The sequence below is a fragment of the Anopheles coustani genome, chromosome 2 (genome assembly GCF_943734705.1).
Source record: "Anopheles coustani chromosome 2, idAnoCousDA_361_x.2, whole genome shotgun sequence".
In the NCBI taxonomy this organism is placed as follows: Eukaryota; Metazoa; Arthropoda; class Insecta; order Diptera; family Culicidae; genus Anopheles; species Anopheles coustani.
The window spans coordinates 38266184-38284668 of record NC_071289.1 but is presented as its reverse complement, the minus strand read 5'-3'; the positions used below and the strand labels follow the sequence as shown (position 1 = coordinate 38284668).

At 42.4% G+C, this 18485-nt stretch overlaps 1 protein-coding gene across 1 annotated transcript; it reads left to right on the top strand.

Annotated features, from left to right (window-relative positions):
* Positions 1 to 8948: 8948 nt before the first annotated feature.
* Positions 8949 to 18246, top strand: LOC131267239 (uncharacterized). Its single transcript, XM_058270057.1, has 4 exons — positions 8949 to 9061; positions 13434 to 13672; positions 16308 to 16441; positions 16535 to 18246. Exons 2-4 carry the CDS (start codon positions 13568 to 13570, stop codon positions 16647 to 16649), a joined length of 354 nt encoding a protein of 117 aa, XP_058126040.1. The 5' UTR covers positions 8949 to 9061; positions 13434 to 13567; the 3' UTR covers positions 16650 to 18246.
* The last annotated feature ends 239 nt before the right edge of the window (positions 18247 to 18485 follow it).

Sequence of the window (18485 nt, the reverse complement as noted above, 5' to 3'; positions counted from 1 at the left end):
GAACCGGCGGTTTCCAGTTGAGCCTCACAATCAATCGTGACCACGGCGGAGGCGTCGCGGCGCGGTCCACAATTTGGATGTAATCTTCAGTGGAAGGGATCTTCACGCAAGGTTTCTTCCGGCATCCGGGCGATGGCAGCGACGAGGGAAGGGTACGGCAAGCAATAGGGCGGAACATTATGGCAGGAACGATTCTTTCCGGATAGTTGCTGTTAGCACAATTCTAGCAGGCAATGGGCAGGAGCAGAAATGTGGCGAGATTGTGTTTCAGGAGAAGAAGAACCGGCGAGAGGTAACAATGTAATTTCAATCACGACGGGCTGTAGGTGCAGTGTAATTGTATTATTAAAATATTGGTACTGATCATATTACTACAATTCAATAAAATAGAAACAGATTAACGCTATGGTGGTTATTCTTTTCGAAACCAATCATGGTGTGATGACAATACGTGTGGTTCATCTTTTAATTAAAACTTTTTCTCCCATCAATCTATGCAAAATATTAAACTATACATTAGCACACGATTTGCAATTCCTTTGGTCGTGCTATTCTAATGAGATTTTTATATTTTACGTTGTTGGTTAAGTGTTTATTTTTAAAATTGGTTTTATACAAAGAACGAAATTCTTATCAACGCTCTCCAATTTTTTTAAATTTTTAACTGGTTGTTGGTCAAAGAAGTTCTATTTTATTTTTCATAGACTATTTGCCTTTTGAACACAATTATTTAAGATTTTCACCTGGTTTCCAGTGATCAATTTATAATCAAAAGATTACTGTTTTTGTTGGATGAAATTCCTATAAACGTAAAATCATTTTGTTAAAAATATACAACAACTGCTTAGCTTGTTTGATATTTTTTGTGAACTAGGAATTTCGCGCATTGTTATAGGAATTTCTCGCACAAGTTATCTAACATAACTAGGGCAATATTTATTTTATAATAACTTTTTGTTAGGGGAAATTGCTGAGTTGAACTATTAAGTGTTAAATCGTAGGCATAATGATCCAGTTGCAGTGGGATTTGATTTAATTTTTTTGAATTTTCTAGAAGTTCTGTATGCGAAAATGTATTTTTACAACACTGAAAGTATGTTTTGTTTGATGAAAATAGGTTTACATTAAAAGAAAATAAATTCACGAAAAAACATTCTGTACGACACAAAGATGCGCAAGGTTCCAAACACTTTTAGAAGTCAAAGTAACTGATTACAGAAACTTGCGTTGAGGAAATATACTCTTTTCCTTCTAGCGCAACATACAAAACTTCGCAAGTTAAAAAATGTGATCATTTGAGAATCGACCTTTTCTTCAATGTTATTTATTTTTTTTACACAGCAATGATATGATATGTTTAAGAAAAAAGAAGATGATATGCAGAAGAATATCACCGGTTCAGACGAGAAGAGAAACGAGTTTTCAAGCGAAAGAAGCAATTGTGGGAGGACGCCAAAATGCGAAAACTCGAGGAAACCAAAGTGCGTTACGGACCCACAAGACAGTTTTACCAAGCGATAGCAGGCCACCGAAGCACCTTTACTCCGAAGGTGACCTGCTGTCGCAGCAAGGATGGAGATCTGGTCAGCAACCAGCCAGAGGTCCTCTCGCGGTGGGCTCAGTACTTCGATGAATTACTAAATGATCAGTTTAACGAGCAGCTGGAGGCTCCACCAGCAGATGAAATCATGCTTCAGCCACCTAGCATTGAAGAAACACGAAAGGCTATCCGTCGCCTCAAGAACAACAAGTCGCCTGGCACGGACGGAATAACAGCCGAACTGATCAAAAACGGAGGCGCAAATCTAGAGAACGAAATTCATCGACTGATATCTGAGATATGGGATAGCGAATCGATGCCTTGTGATTGGAATCTTGGTATCATCTACCCCATATACAAAAAGGGAGATAAGTTAGACTGCAGTAACTACAGGGGTATTACGGTGTTGAATACCGCCTACAAAATATTCTCCCTCGTTCTTCAAGAACGACTTGACCCATACGCTGAAGAGATAGTAGGAAACTATCAGAGGGGATTCCGAAGAGGGAGATCAACCACTGATCAGATCTTCACCATGCGGTAAGTCTTGGAGAAGATGGCAGAGTACCAACAAAACACTTTCCATCTCTTCATTGACTTTAAAGCCGCATATGACAGCATAGCCAGGGTAAAACTGTATCAAGCCATGAGCTCATTTGGAATCCCGGCTAAATTAATCAGACTTGTAAGAATGACCATGACCAACGTCACTTGTCAGGTGAAGGTGGATGGAAAACTCTCAAGTTCCTTTGCTACCACCAAGGGACTGCGCCAAGGGGATGGGCTTGCCTGCATACTCTTCAACCTAGCGCTAGAGAGGGCCATCCGAGACTCGGAGGTGGAAACTTCGGGGACCATCTTCTATAAGTCAATCCAGATCCTGGCATACGCTGATGATATTGATATTATTGGTAGAAGACTCTCCTATGTAGCGGAAGCATACCAAAGGATCGAGCAAGCGGCGAATAACCTCGGACTGCAGATAAACGAGGGAAAAACCAAGATGATGGTGGTACCATCAGCGGCCCTGCCAACAATTGCCGAAAGCCTACGCGGGGGTGACGTACAAGTAGGTGAACGCACTTTTGAAGTCGTCCAAAATTTCACCTATCTTGGGTCAAAGGTCAGCACCGACAACAACATTGAAGATGAAATTCGCGCTAGGGTGCTGGCAGCCAACCGGTCATATTACAGTCTGAGAAATCTCTTCCACTCACGATACCTGTCAAGACAGTCGAAGCTGGGACTATACCGAACATACATAGTACCAGTGCTCACATACGCCTCCGAGACATGGACTCTGTCCAAATCTGACGAAACCCTCTTAGCCGTGTTCGAGAGGAAGATGCTCAGGAGGATTTTTGGCCCCGTATGTGAGGAGGGACAATGGAGGAGCCGTTATAACGACGAGCTCTACGAGCTGTACGGCGACCTTACTGTCGTACAGCGAATTAGACTCGCCAGGCTCCGGTGGGCTGGTCATGTCATGAGAATGGCACCGGACGACCCAGCCCGTAAAGTCCTTTTAGGCTGTCCCCAAGGACAGAGGAGGCGTGGTAGGCCTAAATTGAGGTGGAAGGATGGCGTAGACGAAGCCGCCAATAAAGCCGGGATACGGAATTGGACCAGCGTGGCGAGCGACCGTGAGCGGTTTCGGATGGAGCTTCGTCAGGCCAAGACCGCTCAGCGGTTGTAGCGCCACATAAGTAAGTAAGATATGATATGTTTAATCTATGTATCATTCATCTTAAAAATACTCACGTTTATCGTATTATTATTTCTTATATTTTCAAATATATTAATTTATATTTTTAAAGATCCTGTTTTCTCCAAAGGCCTCCAACGACTTTGCTAGAGCATATTGTTCTTCTGGTGATTTGTTATGTAGCATATTTGATAAAAACTTCTGCAACACAAATAGAAAATTGAAATGAAATTTTTCGTATGTATCGTTGTATCTTATCGCTTTCATTCCTCGTATCCGAGTTCGTTGTATCTAGGTGCGATTGTACCTAGAATTTTAGACGAATTCTTTTTTCTCAAGACTGTGAACAATCTCGGACGGATGTTATGCTCATTCCCTCAAGTGATTGAAGTTGAACAATTCTATTTTGGGATTCGTTTTCTTCATTGCATTAAACTTTCTCCCTTATGTAAAAAGGTTAATGTAGAAATTCAAACGCTTCCAGCTCCAGTAGAACCGCGTAAAATCGCGTTCAGTTCGCATAAAAGATTGCATAGCACATTCATCTACTTACGGCGTCCCACATCGACGTGCTTTCGTGGCTGATTCCAGACTTTCCGGAAGCTCCGAATAAAGTCCTCCCATCGAAAGCTCCCGGAAATCGAAGCATTCGAACATGTAGAAAGCTTTTCGATAAGCCGGAATGGGAAACTACATTTTTCCGACAGCGAATACCGGTTGCTTCCGTTGCCAAGGCGATACCATTTCGAAACAACAGGTTCCTCGAATGACCAGAAGGACTTTTGCGTTCGCGGATTTGTTTCGTTCCATTGTAAAATGTCATCACCCCTTCCCCTCTCCCCCTCCAGTGCTGCAGGCTATTTGGGTTTAGATTAGCGGAACAGCAAGTCAAATTTACGAACGAAACCGTGCGCCCTTTCGAGGGCGTTTTTCGCCATCGCCGAAACTTAACCCCAAAGATGCTGCAGGGCGCCGGTGCGCGTGCCGTAAGCTAAAAAATATCGCTGATCCAGGTCAAACTCGACAATTCCGACGATTCCGACGATTCCAGCGACGGCAGGCGGACTTGTTTTGCCACGGGCCACGCGAAATGGGAGACAATCAGGGGCATAAAATTCAATTACCATTTTATAAAACACGTTTGCTCCCACACCTTTCTCACCTCGATGGATGGTGTGTGTGTGTGTTTTGCAGCCCGGGTCCGTTCCTTGGCATCACTTTGTTGCCGTGCGGAACACCCGTGGCCACCAATGCGTGAGTCCACCCTCGAAGACTACCCACACTGAAACACACACACACATCACGAGCAGTCCGGTGTCCGGCAGATGACTGTTTCATGTGTTTTTTTCCCCTGCTGTACTTATCCGATCTGCCCCAACCAATCAGTAGCAACTCTCGCCACATAAGTGTAAGATAGAATTTCAACCAGCTTTCCGTCGAGTCTCCCCCCCCCCCCTCTCCTTCCCCCTTCCCCCAACACTTCCCCCTAACAGTGTTTGCGTATGGTTCCGTTTGATGTAGGCTACGCTGCGAGGTGCAGCTCATCGATGAAGGCTTCCAGCTCCAATTGGGAATCCGGTCCGTTGTGTAATGCGTTGATTAGCAATTTGTTTTACGTAAGAAGTCATCTCCCCAATCTCCCCCGGACCGGATGACGTTGGAGCCGATATGAGCGATGGATGTCCATGGCGTCCCCGGAGTGGTCAGAAGCGTCTCCGAGCCACCGAGCCGATGGCTAATGGCGGCAAGAGTTGACGTACCGTACGCGCGCAAATCAAACTCGACAGGTCACTCCATAAATTTGGCCCCAAAGTGGTTGCGTCGGTGCCTGCTTCGTGCGCGACCCCCGAGGGGTTCGGTTTACAGCTGCTAAAAGCCTACACGAACACGAGCCGGAAAAGGGTGATGGTCGCTGCAAAAAACAAAAACGAAGTGGCCACACCGTTGGTCTAGGCGTCGCTGGTGGAGCATAAATTATCACCAGGTATTAATTAACCGGGTGTCTCATCTAGCCCCAAAAAAAACGGGTGGGAAAAGCCCACACCGGTCGGGTTTGGTACGCGCTTATTCACCTAAGTCGTCATAGTTTATCAGCTATCCGCTCGGGAAACATTGACGGCAGATTAGATAGTTGATTAATCTTCCCGCGAACCGCCATCTTTTCCCCGTTCCAACGTTCCCGGTCGAACCCCGCCGGTGTCTAAAACGCGAGTCAATCGCTTTTCACTTTTCTCCTCCGCTCCTCGAGCGAGTTTCTTGCGACGGGAAAGAGGCGTCTGTGGAACGGCATTCACGGGTGCCTCATAATGAGCAAAGTATGTTTGTTTCTTCACGTTCATGATCCAATTAAATGGTGTGTTGTTTTGTTGCCGCCGGCAACACTTAATGGCAACACTCGTACGGTCCTGCGTAAGCGAAGTTATGTCTCAAACTTGATGACGTCATGTGGCTCTAAATTTATACCGCTCCGAAAGGTGCCGCCCTGCAGCGGAACCCGGCTTGCTTTGGCACAACAAACCAAACCAAATGACAAACGCTATTTTTAATAGGCCAAGCGATGGAGACGCCTGGTGCGTTTCGATGAAATGCAATTTAGAGAAAGAAAAATATACGTACAAAGACACACACACGGTGCATTTGCACGATGATCGTAAGCTCTGGAAAAACAACCTGCCAGAACTACCGACACAAGGTTGACGAAGATTTCCTTATGGTCGCCGTCAACATTAATCTCAATATCGGAAGGCGCAAATCTGCAAAAGTCATGCATCTCCCGGCCAACACCTACTCTAACCAGCTGCTGCAATTGTTGGCATGAAAATTCATCGTCACGTTTCTTTCGGCGCCCTCTAATGGCTTGTTTCCGCGATAACCAACGCGCAGCCGGCGGAGGCAACGGAAAGGAAAGCGCACTCTGATACGGCTTTTGCCTAATGATCCGCGAACGAAAGAAAGACATCGCCTTCGAGAGTCGTCATCCAAGTGCGATACACTTTTAAAGCGCGGTGTACGCTGTATTTAAAGTGTAATTTCACCGATGTCAAAAAGGCTCACCCGCCAGCGGGACTCGGAAGGTTTTTCTTTGATCTCCCGGACCGCACGCGCATCTTTATGCTAATTTGTTTGTGTTCGGTGCGATGTGTGTTTTCGTAGGACCTGTTTGCGCCGTACCCGGCGTGCGTGTGTGAAAAGGGCTACGGCGCTTATGGCGTCAACCTTGGCCACGCAGGTTTCGGTTGTGACGGTTGAAAGGTGTCGGTTTCCGACGGAAGGATCACGGTAACGAAACGGGACACGTTTCCCACGCTTTCGGTAGGGCAGGAGCGAAGGATGGGAAAGGAAGCCTCTCCTTGCGAAACATATAATCTCATCAATGAATTGGATTTCGGTTGATTCTTACCAACGACTTAATTCTAATAAATCTTGTATTGGTTGGTTCAGAGGTTTCTGGTTTCTTACAGGTCAAATGAGAGGTAGAAAAGATTTTGGAAGATTGGAATCGTCCTTTTAATAATATGTTTCATGCATGAAATAAAGTATTCTGTATACTTCGGCATGTTAAATCAACATATTTTTATCTCAAACAATTGAAACTATATCTAGGCAGTCCTACGAACCTTGCATTTGAACTGACATTGTTTTCCAAACTGTTATTTTTCGTCAAATAATTTAAAAAACAGATTCTATTTAGACAGTATTTTATGTTCAATAGAAACCAAAGTTAGCGAAATTTTAACCCATACGTATGATTGTTTAACTGTTGTAAAGTTTATGATAATTGTACGCTATTAGAAGATGGAGAAAGCAAATAAATTTCTAGCACCGGACAAAAATATAATATTTTTATTGTGGTATTTTACGTTGAACATAGTTCAGTTTACATCCTTGTAAATAACTATAGAGTGCCAAACTGAGATAGTTATGTGTAATGAAAAACATACAGAAAGATAATCTACGATTGGATTCCTCCTTCGATTAACACCTCTTGAAGTTTATATTATTTCCTTTATTTAAGAGCAAGTAAAACTGTAAAAATTGACTTTTTATTAACAAAACCCAATGAAAATATTAGTCGAGACAGACAACAACGTGTGCGTGTATTATGTGCTGAAACGCGTTTTTCACTTTTATTAGACTCTTAATGTTTGCTTTACTTTTTTTTTGAATTCTTGAAATCTTCATCATTCATTTTTTAAAGGTTTTTAATTTTTTTTAATACATGTGGGGTAAGTGCTTCCATAGTGGTGCTAGTACCAATAGTGGTTATAGCGGAATAAAAACTTAGTTCTACGAAGAAATGAAGACAATAGCGTTATCTGTTCCAGTATGAATTGTTCTTTGATCTTCAACGGAATGATCAAAATATAAATCTTTCCTTCCCGTAGAAAATTAAGGCTAGAAAATTACTATTTTCCAATCAGGTTATATTAGTAAATATGCTGGATTCTACAACAATTTATCGGGTATGCCAGGATTTCCTTAAGGCTATAAATCACAAATGCATTGGTCTACGACCAAGATAATGCATTGGTCTAGGAGTAATTTTATCGTTCAGTTTGAAACATATTCCGTCTTTTCTAAGTTTTCTAGGCTACCACCACTATAGGTACTCGATAACACAACTATAGGAACCAATTTGCTAGAAATAAAGGCATTTTTCCTGTATTTTTTATTTTGCACGGTGAAAATAGATGCTTTACAGAAGATTAATTCGGTGGATCATAATTGGTATAAATGGGTATAATATTGTGGTCTTCACACTTATAAAGTACATAATATAGTTAATTACGTGACTAAATGTGCTACTATTGGTACCATTACCTAAAGCTTAAAAATTTTATTTGTTCTATATTTTGGAAAAAAATGTTCATTATCTCTAGTTTTTCGAGAAAATGCACTAAAATTAATTTTTCGTGCACATTTTCTAAGCATCAGAAAAGCAGGTCATAATTTAAAAAACACACACGTTTTTAAAGGGAGTTTAAAAAACCATTGCATTAAAGTGCAACTTTCTGCACCAATAAACAAGTCATTCTGTAGTTCGCTTGTGTGTTGTGCCTGAGCAATATTGTTGCATTCACTTGTTGATGCAGGGAAGCCCGCTTTTCGGTAGAGAAAATGGAGCAACGACATATTTTGCTCCATCACGACCCCCGGCCTCTATGCCACTTGTGAGATCCGCTCGGATCGAGCCAACCCGAACCTAAACATCCCCCTCCCTCCCCCCTCCCAACGGGCTTCGAGCGAAGAAGCGGAAAGAAAAGCCTTTCGTGTGATCGTAGCAAACCGGTGTGTTGATTAGCTGTTGGAGCAAGCGAGTCGGCAGATGGCTGAAGAAACTCCGTGGTCCCCGAAGATGATTGACTGAGCGAGTGCGAGAGAGCGAGAAAGAGAGGGAGAGCGTGAGATAAAGATAACAAGCGAGCGTGGTTGACATCCGGCCCCACGGAGGCCATGCGTGCGACCGTTCTGCGCCTCCGCCGAGCTCGACACAGGCACCGAGCCACGGCACGCGGACCGTATAAATATTGTAACGGCCGCTTCCGGATCGCTCATACCGCAGCAGACCAAGTGCAGGAACGCAACCTCGTCGTCCGCGAAAGTCTTCGGCTTCGTCGTCAAAGGTGGTGCAAGTGATCCAATCCGTTTCCGTCTCCTTCCGTGTCCGACCCAGGTTCCGGTGTGCCAAGAGTGTGCCAAGAGTGTGCGACCGAGTGTGTCCGAGGGTGAAAGTGTGCTGTGGTACGCGGTGTGCGAGTGGAATCCGGCCGCCAAAAGCATCCAGAGTGCGCCAAACCTCACGCCGATCGGATCATGTGAGTAAATTATGCACTAACTAATTGTTGCCGATGCTGCACTCTGCCTAATGCGAAACCGATGTCCGATGAGGGAGCTTGGGCCCATTACGGTGAAACGGAGCGGTGCCATAAATGCGACCGAACAAAGAAACAATGAAACGATATTAACGTTCCGTGAGGTCAAGTACGCGAATCCACGTTGTGGAGCGTTGATTGATTTGTCGCGCGGTGGCCATAATGAGGCGAGCATTAGGAGCGGAGTTTGGGGCGCCATTGGCCACTTTTACGACCTTGGTGGAAGGGCCGGAGGGTTTAGGATAAATCGGTTCTCCTTTACTTGTGTGTTGGTCAATCGAGGATCTATAGTGGAAGTAACAAGTGGAGTACAAAAGATGGATAGTTTGGCTTGTTACCCGACTGAAGTTATTAGATACAAATTTATTCAGTTTTCCAATTTGAAGATAAAATTATTAAATAAAATTAAATACCAAATTTGATTATCTAACATGAAACATAAGAACTAAAAAGTGCATAACTTCATGGAAAAAAAATCATGTAGTCAATCATCATAAATCATAGTAAAATTTTCAAAAGTGATAAACAAAATTGAAATAAAATTTAAAGTAACTAAATCACCTTTCATGCCTCCATAAAACCTTTCGAAATTACCACATCAAAGAGGAAGAAATAGATCGGATTATTTTATTACCTCCATTTATTTCAAACAGAAAGCAAAGAAAAAAATTACACAAATATGCTCTACATGTTTAACCCACATGTTTCCCTGGCCGACGGGTCGAGCGACTTCCACACCTTTTGCATGCAAATATGCATATTCGCAACATGTGCTAGCCACCTTAAAGGCGGCAAAATGGAGCACATTAAAATATCATGTGTCAAGAAAAGTAAAATATTAACCTAGGGACATACGTTCCCTTTTGCGGCTCTTCCTGGGCAGAACGGTCCCGCCTCGGTGAAACTATTTTCCCTTCCCTCGGTGACGCAGAAATAGCTGGTTGGTTTTGTTTCTTTTTTAATCTTACATTTTAACCACCTTCTTTTTACTGATGCGGATTGGTTTTCACGATTTCCCGGAAAAAAAGCCTGCACCTCCAGCGACATTTTGCCTTCGGCCATCTCTTCTATGACACATTTAATCACGCTGTCAGACGTACGCAAGGTGGAATTCTAATGTCAAAAAAGTTCATTTTAATTGCCTTCGGGTTTCAATGCCGGCAGCCTTTTGGGCAGAATATGAGTTACAGACTCGTGTTGCATAGGATTGTCCTTTTCCAATTTTTTCTCCATGGTAGGCCCGATTCTTTAAGTGACATAACGTTCGCCCACATCGACACCCTCGTCAATCATGCTGGCAGCTATCAACAGGTTGCAATAATGGAAAATGTAAAAACAGGCCAAACCATTGTTGATTTTTACTAAGCTGGGTCTGTTATGAAGAACGCGGAATATTTTGTGTTATGTTAAAAATACATTGTATTTCGTAAAGTCTTGTGTAATACGAGAGCTTGAACTGGTGATTGAATTAAGTGGATTTAAACGCTACGCAAACAACGAACTAGACAATTTAAGAACATAATATGTTAGATAACAATACAAAAACAATCGCATAGTTAAAATCAATAGCAATAAATTAAAAAGTAACAAATTAAACCACACTGTCCCTTTTTACCAAACACATGAATTTTTAAACCATTTTGTAACCTTTCGAAACACAAAGTTTCCTTCATTTTGAGATTGCTTGTTAAACATTGGAATTTCACGCATTCAAGATCTGATGTTCATCTTATTAATGATGCAAAATTTACCTTTAACCATCCCATTCGATTCGATGTACGCTCGAGAAATAGCAACTTTTCTGATTAGAACTGAGTTCAATCGTCGTGTGTCATCGTCTCTTGCCACGGGGGAACATGATGTGAAAGTTTCACGATGGGTGAAACAAATTGCTCCTAATACCGATTCCCGCCTCCTCCTGCTTCCCCAGACCATTCTGCATCTACCGGAGCTGATTAACCGACTCCGCAGCTCGAACGACATATCGTTTGGGAATAATTAACTCCACATCTCGTTCAACATTGGAGATAATTACATCGTTCAAATTACCGCAAAAACGTACCCCGTTCGGGGTCCTTCTTTCGCTAGAAACACATTCAAATCAACGGGGCTGGAAATGATTCCTCGAACGCAACGAAAGAAAAAAAGTATGAAAAGAAAATAAAGGTTGAAGTTTGTCCTTAATTAGATGCGTCACTGAGCAATTGAAAACTCAGCTAAAGGTTGTCGATTTGGCGAAACCGAAAAGGAAATAAGTCCATCGTCACCCATACCTCTTGAACCCTGACCAGTACAATGTATTGGTTTGGAAGTGCCATCAGCCTTATAATGGAGGCGCATGGTGTTTCAAGCCGCCCATTATTGATGAGGCCCGCGTTTCCAACTTTTCGGGCAACCTTCAGTTCCGTTTTATCACCACTAAATGTTACGATAAGCTACAGAATTAGCATTCGCTTCCCAAACGCCCGCTAGAGTGGTTGGAAGTTCGAGTGAAGCACAATGGTTTAACAAAAACAAAAGAAAAGCGGAACAAACGGAAAAGCCATAACACTACCACGCACAATTGCGACCTACCATTTTGTCACTGACGATGGGGACGACACAATCGAGCTGTCAACGGCAGCTTCCGGCTGGCGGTCCTGTAATCGACAGCCCCGTCGACCCGTTGGGCCGAGGGAACTCCAGGAGAAAACCGGGGCAAACGAGGAGAAACTGTGTTTTTCCGACCGCAAATGTAAAATATTGGTCATTCTCGTCAACCTTTTCTCGTGCCGTGGATCGAGCGATCGTTTCAGGGCCGGTAAAAGAGTATAAAAATAAAAAGACAAGAAAAATAAAGAAGGAAAACAGTGTTGGTCCACGTTCGTGGGTTGCACATTAATTAGGTGACGGTTGTGACTCTGCAGGACGCGCTTCTAACTGACCACTTCTCTGGTGTGTTTGGTTAACCGTGCGTGTTTTTACTAGTTAGGCACACGGCGAAGGATAAAGCGAGCACGTTCACCCTTGCAATAAGGAGTGTTTCGTAAATTGCTGAACGCTTACAAAGCGTTTAAGTGCTACTTGTAGTAAATGTAAACTCTAACTGAACTCGATAAAATTGTAACATAACTATAAACCATTCTTAAAGAAGATTAGATCACATTTTGTTTGTTTACAACAGCGTTCTCAAATTTTATAAATATAACTTTTTTTTAAATATAACTAAAACCTTTGGAATCAACGGTTGTATTTGACATACGACGAACATCAAATCACCGTGAAGAAGTCAGCTTCCAGACATGATTAATTACTGGCAGCCATTGCTCCAAAACAATTATTATCGATTTGCCTCTAGTTATAAACATGACATATTGGAGCTACCCGCTTTGGATTTGTATCCAATTGTTTTTGTTGAAACCGAAAGCTATTTATGTTGAACTATAAAAACTTCAATTTACTTTACAACAACGGTTATGAATGTAGCATTTGAGTTTCCTTAACCGCGGATTACAACGTTTGTAGACTAAGTAGTAAAAACAAGAAAATATTTTGTTCCACAGACTTTGTAATTTATGAACTCTTCATTGGGTTTTAACTCAAATGTAAAAATGTATGGAAAACCCCAATTATTCTCCATAAATTAGGTGATAGGCTTTAGAGATCTATACATAAGGCAAAAGAAATATCAAATTCAACAATTCTTAGAACAGCTACAGTCCATTTATTTGTGAAAATGAGATGATTAATGATGAATGACTACTTTAAATATTTTTATGTGTATTGGAAAGATGACTCGTTGATTTGTGGGTCACACAGGACGTTGAGCCTTTGGTTTGCTTCAATAGAAGGCTTATCTACCTATTGTCTTACCCTTAACGGATTATTTTATCTCCCGAGGTAGAATTTAAATCTCTCAGGCGTCAGAAAATGTGGGTAAGTAAGTGAAAAATCCAGGTCGTTGAGGGATATTATCCCACTTTCTGAACATTGGTGACAACCGTAACCCGACCGGAGGCACTTCCTCGGGCGTTTTGGGTTTGATAATCCTTCCAATTTCGCGTCGCTTACACCTGATAAATATTAATCTTGGCGAAACTCCATCATCAATCGGTGGCCGATAGCGGAATTTCAATTTGCTGCATCCTATTTGCAGCCTCGGGCGTTCGGGGAACTCGTTATCCGTCTTCTATATATATCTCTCTCTATCGTGGTCACGGGATTGTAAACCTCAATCCCTGGCATCCAACTACCACAGAACTAATTGTGTTTTATTTTCATAACCCTCCCATTCACCATCCCCCTATTCCCGTTGCTTCTGTGCGGTTTACTTCAGACTCGTGCTCCGATCTCAGTCGAAAAGCCGACACCAGCAAGAACCTGCAGCAGCGGACGGACATCTCCGGTGAAAAGTGCATCGAATCCACTTGGAATCGCGTCCTGGCCCGCGCCCCAACCCCGCCGAGACTCATGGCTGCCCCAACGACGCCCTCGCGACAGATCCTCTTCGTTCTGGCGCTATTGTTTGTTGTGAAGCTGGGCTCCGGACGACCGCAGAATGCAATCGATAATCAGGTAGGTGCTTGTGGTTAGGGCCGTGCAGGTACTTGTTTGACCCTGAAGCTGCTGAAGCGAATCGCCCCTCGGTTGTTGGATCGGTTTATTATTTTTCAATTTGTTCGAATTTATTGTAATCTTTATGTTTCCCTCGCCACAGGGCAACAGGTTGGGCGAGTATCGGTTTGTTTGTTAGCTTTTTATTAGCATGTTGTTATGCTTATGCTCTCCGGTGTCATGCTGTGCCGTATCGGAGGGACAAGTGTTTCTTTGGGTAATTTTTTCTCTATTTTTATGGTGTCATAATGTGTTTCAAATTCTGTTTTTTTGCTTTTCGATACGTTTAACAGTTTACATCTTTTAACCTGTTAACATCTCTTAATTAACTAACTTTTGAGCGACAATAACGAATGTTGCAACTAATGTTGCAATATTTGAATGCTGATGTCATCTACTTTTAATACAGTATTAAATTTTAATTCAATGCATGTTACGTAAATATTAATACGATCATTCTTTTACTTTGTCTAAGTGTAGCCATCAGCAAACAACTTGAATTTGTTTGCTGATATATTGTGTTGTCTTGAGTCATAAAAGTTTAATTTAGCTACAAACACATAATTTTTTACATTGTTATGCTTCTATCATACGACAAAATATAATTTTGCTTTTCTTTTATGAGTTTCAAAAGTGAATTTGACTATCATTCACTACTTTTTTGCACAATATGGCATATTACTTTAAGAGTGGCATGAAACCAAAGCTGTAAAATCTTTAGTTTTTTGTTCAAGTATATCCCTTGGATGAAGTACGAAACATGCACCATAAAAAAGATCTTTTGTTTTGACACACTTGTTTCCCACTGTGCAACTGCATCGGCTCTTTGTGGAGCCGCACGTGCGAGAGTGTGACCGTAACGGTCGACCGTCAACATAAATTCCGAGCACATAAACAAGCAATCAGTATGGAAAGGAGGCGGAAATTGACGACAAGTGGTTGCCCTCAGAAGCATGGTTCGGCTGCCGATGGAACGATTTTTTCCACTTCCGGGAGCCACCGCCGAACAGCTTGTTCGTTTCATCTCGACCATCCTTCTGTCTGGCAGCCATCTCTCCGAACGTCCGGAAATCCTTCGCCGTATTCCATACGTAATCGTTCCCCTCACCGATGGCGGAGGGATGTGTGAGAGTGTGTGAATTATCGTGTTAGCAGCCGTACGGCAGGAGGTTATGATCCGCTCTGGCTTCCGATGGGAAACGGAAACGCGTCGGGCCGGAACGGAATCTTTATGCGGGCCATGTTTTGTGCGGATTTTCCCATTCCCCCACTACCAGGGCGGATCGTTGATAGTTTGCGTCAACTTGAAAGTCAACAGGTGTTTTAGTGGTCCGAACAAGTTGACTACATGATCTGAGAGCAAGCGATGGAGTATTTTTGCCACTTGACTTTTCCGGTACCCATGGAAGTGGGTGTTTAATATGAAATAGTTTTGAAATAGTCGTTTTTTATATCTCTTTCGTATAAAACACATTGATATGAGCAAACGTATGATACGATTTGATTGAGAAGAGAAACAAATAACAAATGGTATCTAGTGAATAGTGACTATTTTCAGTGGGTTCAATAATGTATTTGCACTTTATTTTAGTACGGTACTTCAAAATACTATTAAAATTTGACCGATTTGATCTTTTCTTTAGTTCTTTTCACGTATAAATCAAGTATTGAGAAATTCTTCACAATGTAAATATTACACTGTGATATTGGAATTGCATGTTTTTGTTTGAATTGAAATAAAATTGATTCAATGTTCTTATTTCAATCAATTCAATTCTATTGCATTACGTTTCTTTAAATGTCCGTGTTGAAAGTATATGATTGAAGAAATGGATTCTGTGTTTGCAATTCAATCAATTTAGATGAATTATATAAAGTTTATTTGAAACTGGATAAAATTCCTTTAAAGTTCGACCAAATAAAATTTTTATTAAAGTTTTACATTTTTCTGATTGTAAAAATCAAAAGTTCATAGATGAATTTGTAATTTTTGTGTTAGATGAATTTGTAATTTTTGTATTACTATATTTTTAAATCAAACATATCTTATTCATTATATTATGTAGTTGAGTCATTATAAAAAGCCGATTTTAAAAACATTCTTAAGATCTTATGTTTTTAAGCAACCTTTCTAACTTGATGGAACATCTCAAGTCATCGATACCGTCTTAACTTGGGTCGAATTTGGAATTAAGGCAATATATTACGATAAATTGTAAATTTCCTTGAAAATATCCTTCGTGTCTTAAACCATCTTCTACTCATCAAATTGCGCATTCCACCAGATTGGGGAAGGGGTCACAAAACCTTCGCCTAGCTATATTTTAATATTTCATCAGCATGCCGGTATGTCATCGTCAGGTTCCTTATTGGTTTCCTTACGATTATGCCTCCGGTTGAAACCGTAACTCTAAACGCTCGTCAGCTTCGTCGCGAAAAACGGCCCCCGGTGATAAATGAGTCCCATTAAGCCGGGTACCAAGAAGCTGATTCCGATCCTATGTGATGCGATCCGGTAGCTGGGCGTAAAATATGCAAGACATTTGCGTGCGGCCTCAAACTCAAACTTCGAACCTCATTTGTCTACTCCCACCAGGACATGCCGGAGATAAACCCGAACGAGCTGCGGAAACTGTACACAAACTACAACTCGTACGTCTCGAACCAGCTGGACAACTACGGGCTCGATCCGCTGCAGCTCCAGCTGCTGGCGCAGTACGCCCAGACCAAGTAAGTGCCGTCCGGCTTTCTTTCCCTTTCTTTCCCTTTCTTTCGTATTGTTTCCCGGAGCTCCAACAATGAACGCTCGATTTTGTTCCTCAGTGCCATCAGCGGCGGCGGAGGTGGCTGGGATCAGCTGTACCGGGCGCCGGAAATGAAGCGCCAGATCCGGTACCGCCAGTGCTACTTCAACCCGATCTCGTGCTTCAAGAAGTAAGACGCTCGGCTCCAGTGCAAGGATGGGCTTGCCGACCCCTGCCCGATCGAACGCAATCGACGATCGGACGCGGGCGGGAAGAGATGAGGTGCGGGAGGGAGGGTTCGAGAGTTTCCAGTTTCTTCCAATCTTTCCTCCTCCCCCTCACCAAGGACTGCCCTACTCTTTCATCCTCATCCCCACAACCAAAAAACGGTCCAGTTCGAGGCGAAAGGCGTTTGCGAAGGAATCGAGTGTCGATGTGAAGGATTTCGGATTCAGGGATGAAGGAAGTTATGATAAAAAAATGTCGTTAGAAAGAAAAAAAAGGTTGGGAAGATTTAAAAAATATATATACATAGAGATAAAACCAAACTAACACAACAGAAGCAAAAAACACGAAAAACAAACAAGCAAACTCCTCCTCGGGTGTTGAGTCTTCTCCGGTATCGGTTGCTGCTAAAATCTACTTGGTGTGACAGGGATGTTTTTAAATGTTTAAACAAGCACACTTTATTCACGCGGCTATCGGAGCTGCAAGCAGAGTTCCATGGTGGTGGTGGTGAGCTGGTGTCGAGGGGGATAGGAGGCAGGGCGCGAGCAGCAATTCCTTCAGTATGGCGCAACACGTGCCAGTAGATAATTGTAGTACGAAAACCAAACCCTTAAGAAAAGCCTCATTACCGTATCCCCACCCGCCCCCAATCGGAGCCAACAATTGAAACACTGCGTGTAAACTATATGTAAACAAGAGTCCGTGGGATGTCCACCCGGGTCACTCGGGGGAACGTAAAGTACTAGGAAAAAAATACACTTCCCCGCAACGTACAGATTAAAAAAGAAACATGATTTTCTTCGAGTTTGTCTCCTCGTTCTCCGTTCGTTGAGACGTCAGTCCAACCGCGGAAAGCTCACCCAACTCCCCCAGGGGAGGCTCGTGTAATCGGTAAGCGGTAAGAATGTTCACCCAAAACCTGGTCTGGTTCGCTTCGCTGATGGTGAATCTTGTACTTGTTTTTTTTTTTTAATTCTCCAAATTACTAACGACTACTTGGCATTCGGTGGTGCGCTTCGGCAAGACTGCTTTTCCCTACCGGCCGTCCGGCGAAGGCTAATTATTGCGAGTGTGAATGATGGAAGCGCGAGAAAGAGGCTAGAAGAGGAGGTGAAAAGGTAAGCGATCGGAATTAATTTGCCAGCAGCCGGACGTCATGTTTCATGCATGGCCGAATCCGGTGGTTCGTTATGCGAATGCGAAGACTTTTCCGGCGTGCGCTCGTTGGGAAAAGGGAAAACGAGAAGGTTGTACGGTTGAAAAAGGACTAGACAGAAAGGAAACTGGAAAAGGACAGTGAAACTGAATGTTGTTATCAATTACTTATTGCTGGACCGGCTACAACAGTATAAATGTCAATCAAACAACAACCCATCATAAACAAAAAGACCAAAATCATGTAATAGAGCACGTTCTTTGGGTTGCTTCGATAACACTCTTCATTACAGATGCACCGCAGTCGTGTTACGTTGTACGGCCAGGAAAGCATACCGATGCACATGTGTACTTATACAACCATATATACAAATATATTTATCGCAAAATCTCAAAATAAATTAGAGCTGCTGTAAAAAGACGTATGACGTATATTTGGTAACAAGACGAAATAATGTTTGTTTAGTAACTTTGTTCTACCGCATGGGGAAAGGGAAGGTAAAGGCGTTTTGATAGAAAGAAAATTGTTCCGTTAAGGGAGCAAACCTGCAATATGTTTAAACACGTTTTTTTCTTGAATGTAGTCTCTTTTGGCAAGTTGGCAAACATTTTTGCAACTAAAGTTTTTTTTTTGGTTTCACAGGAAA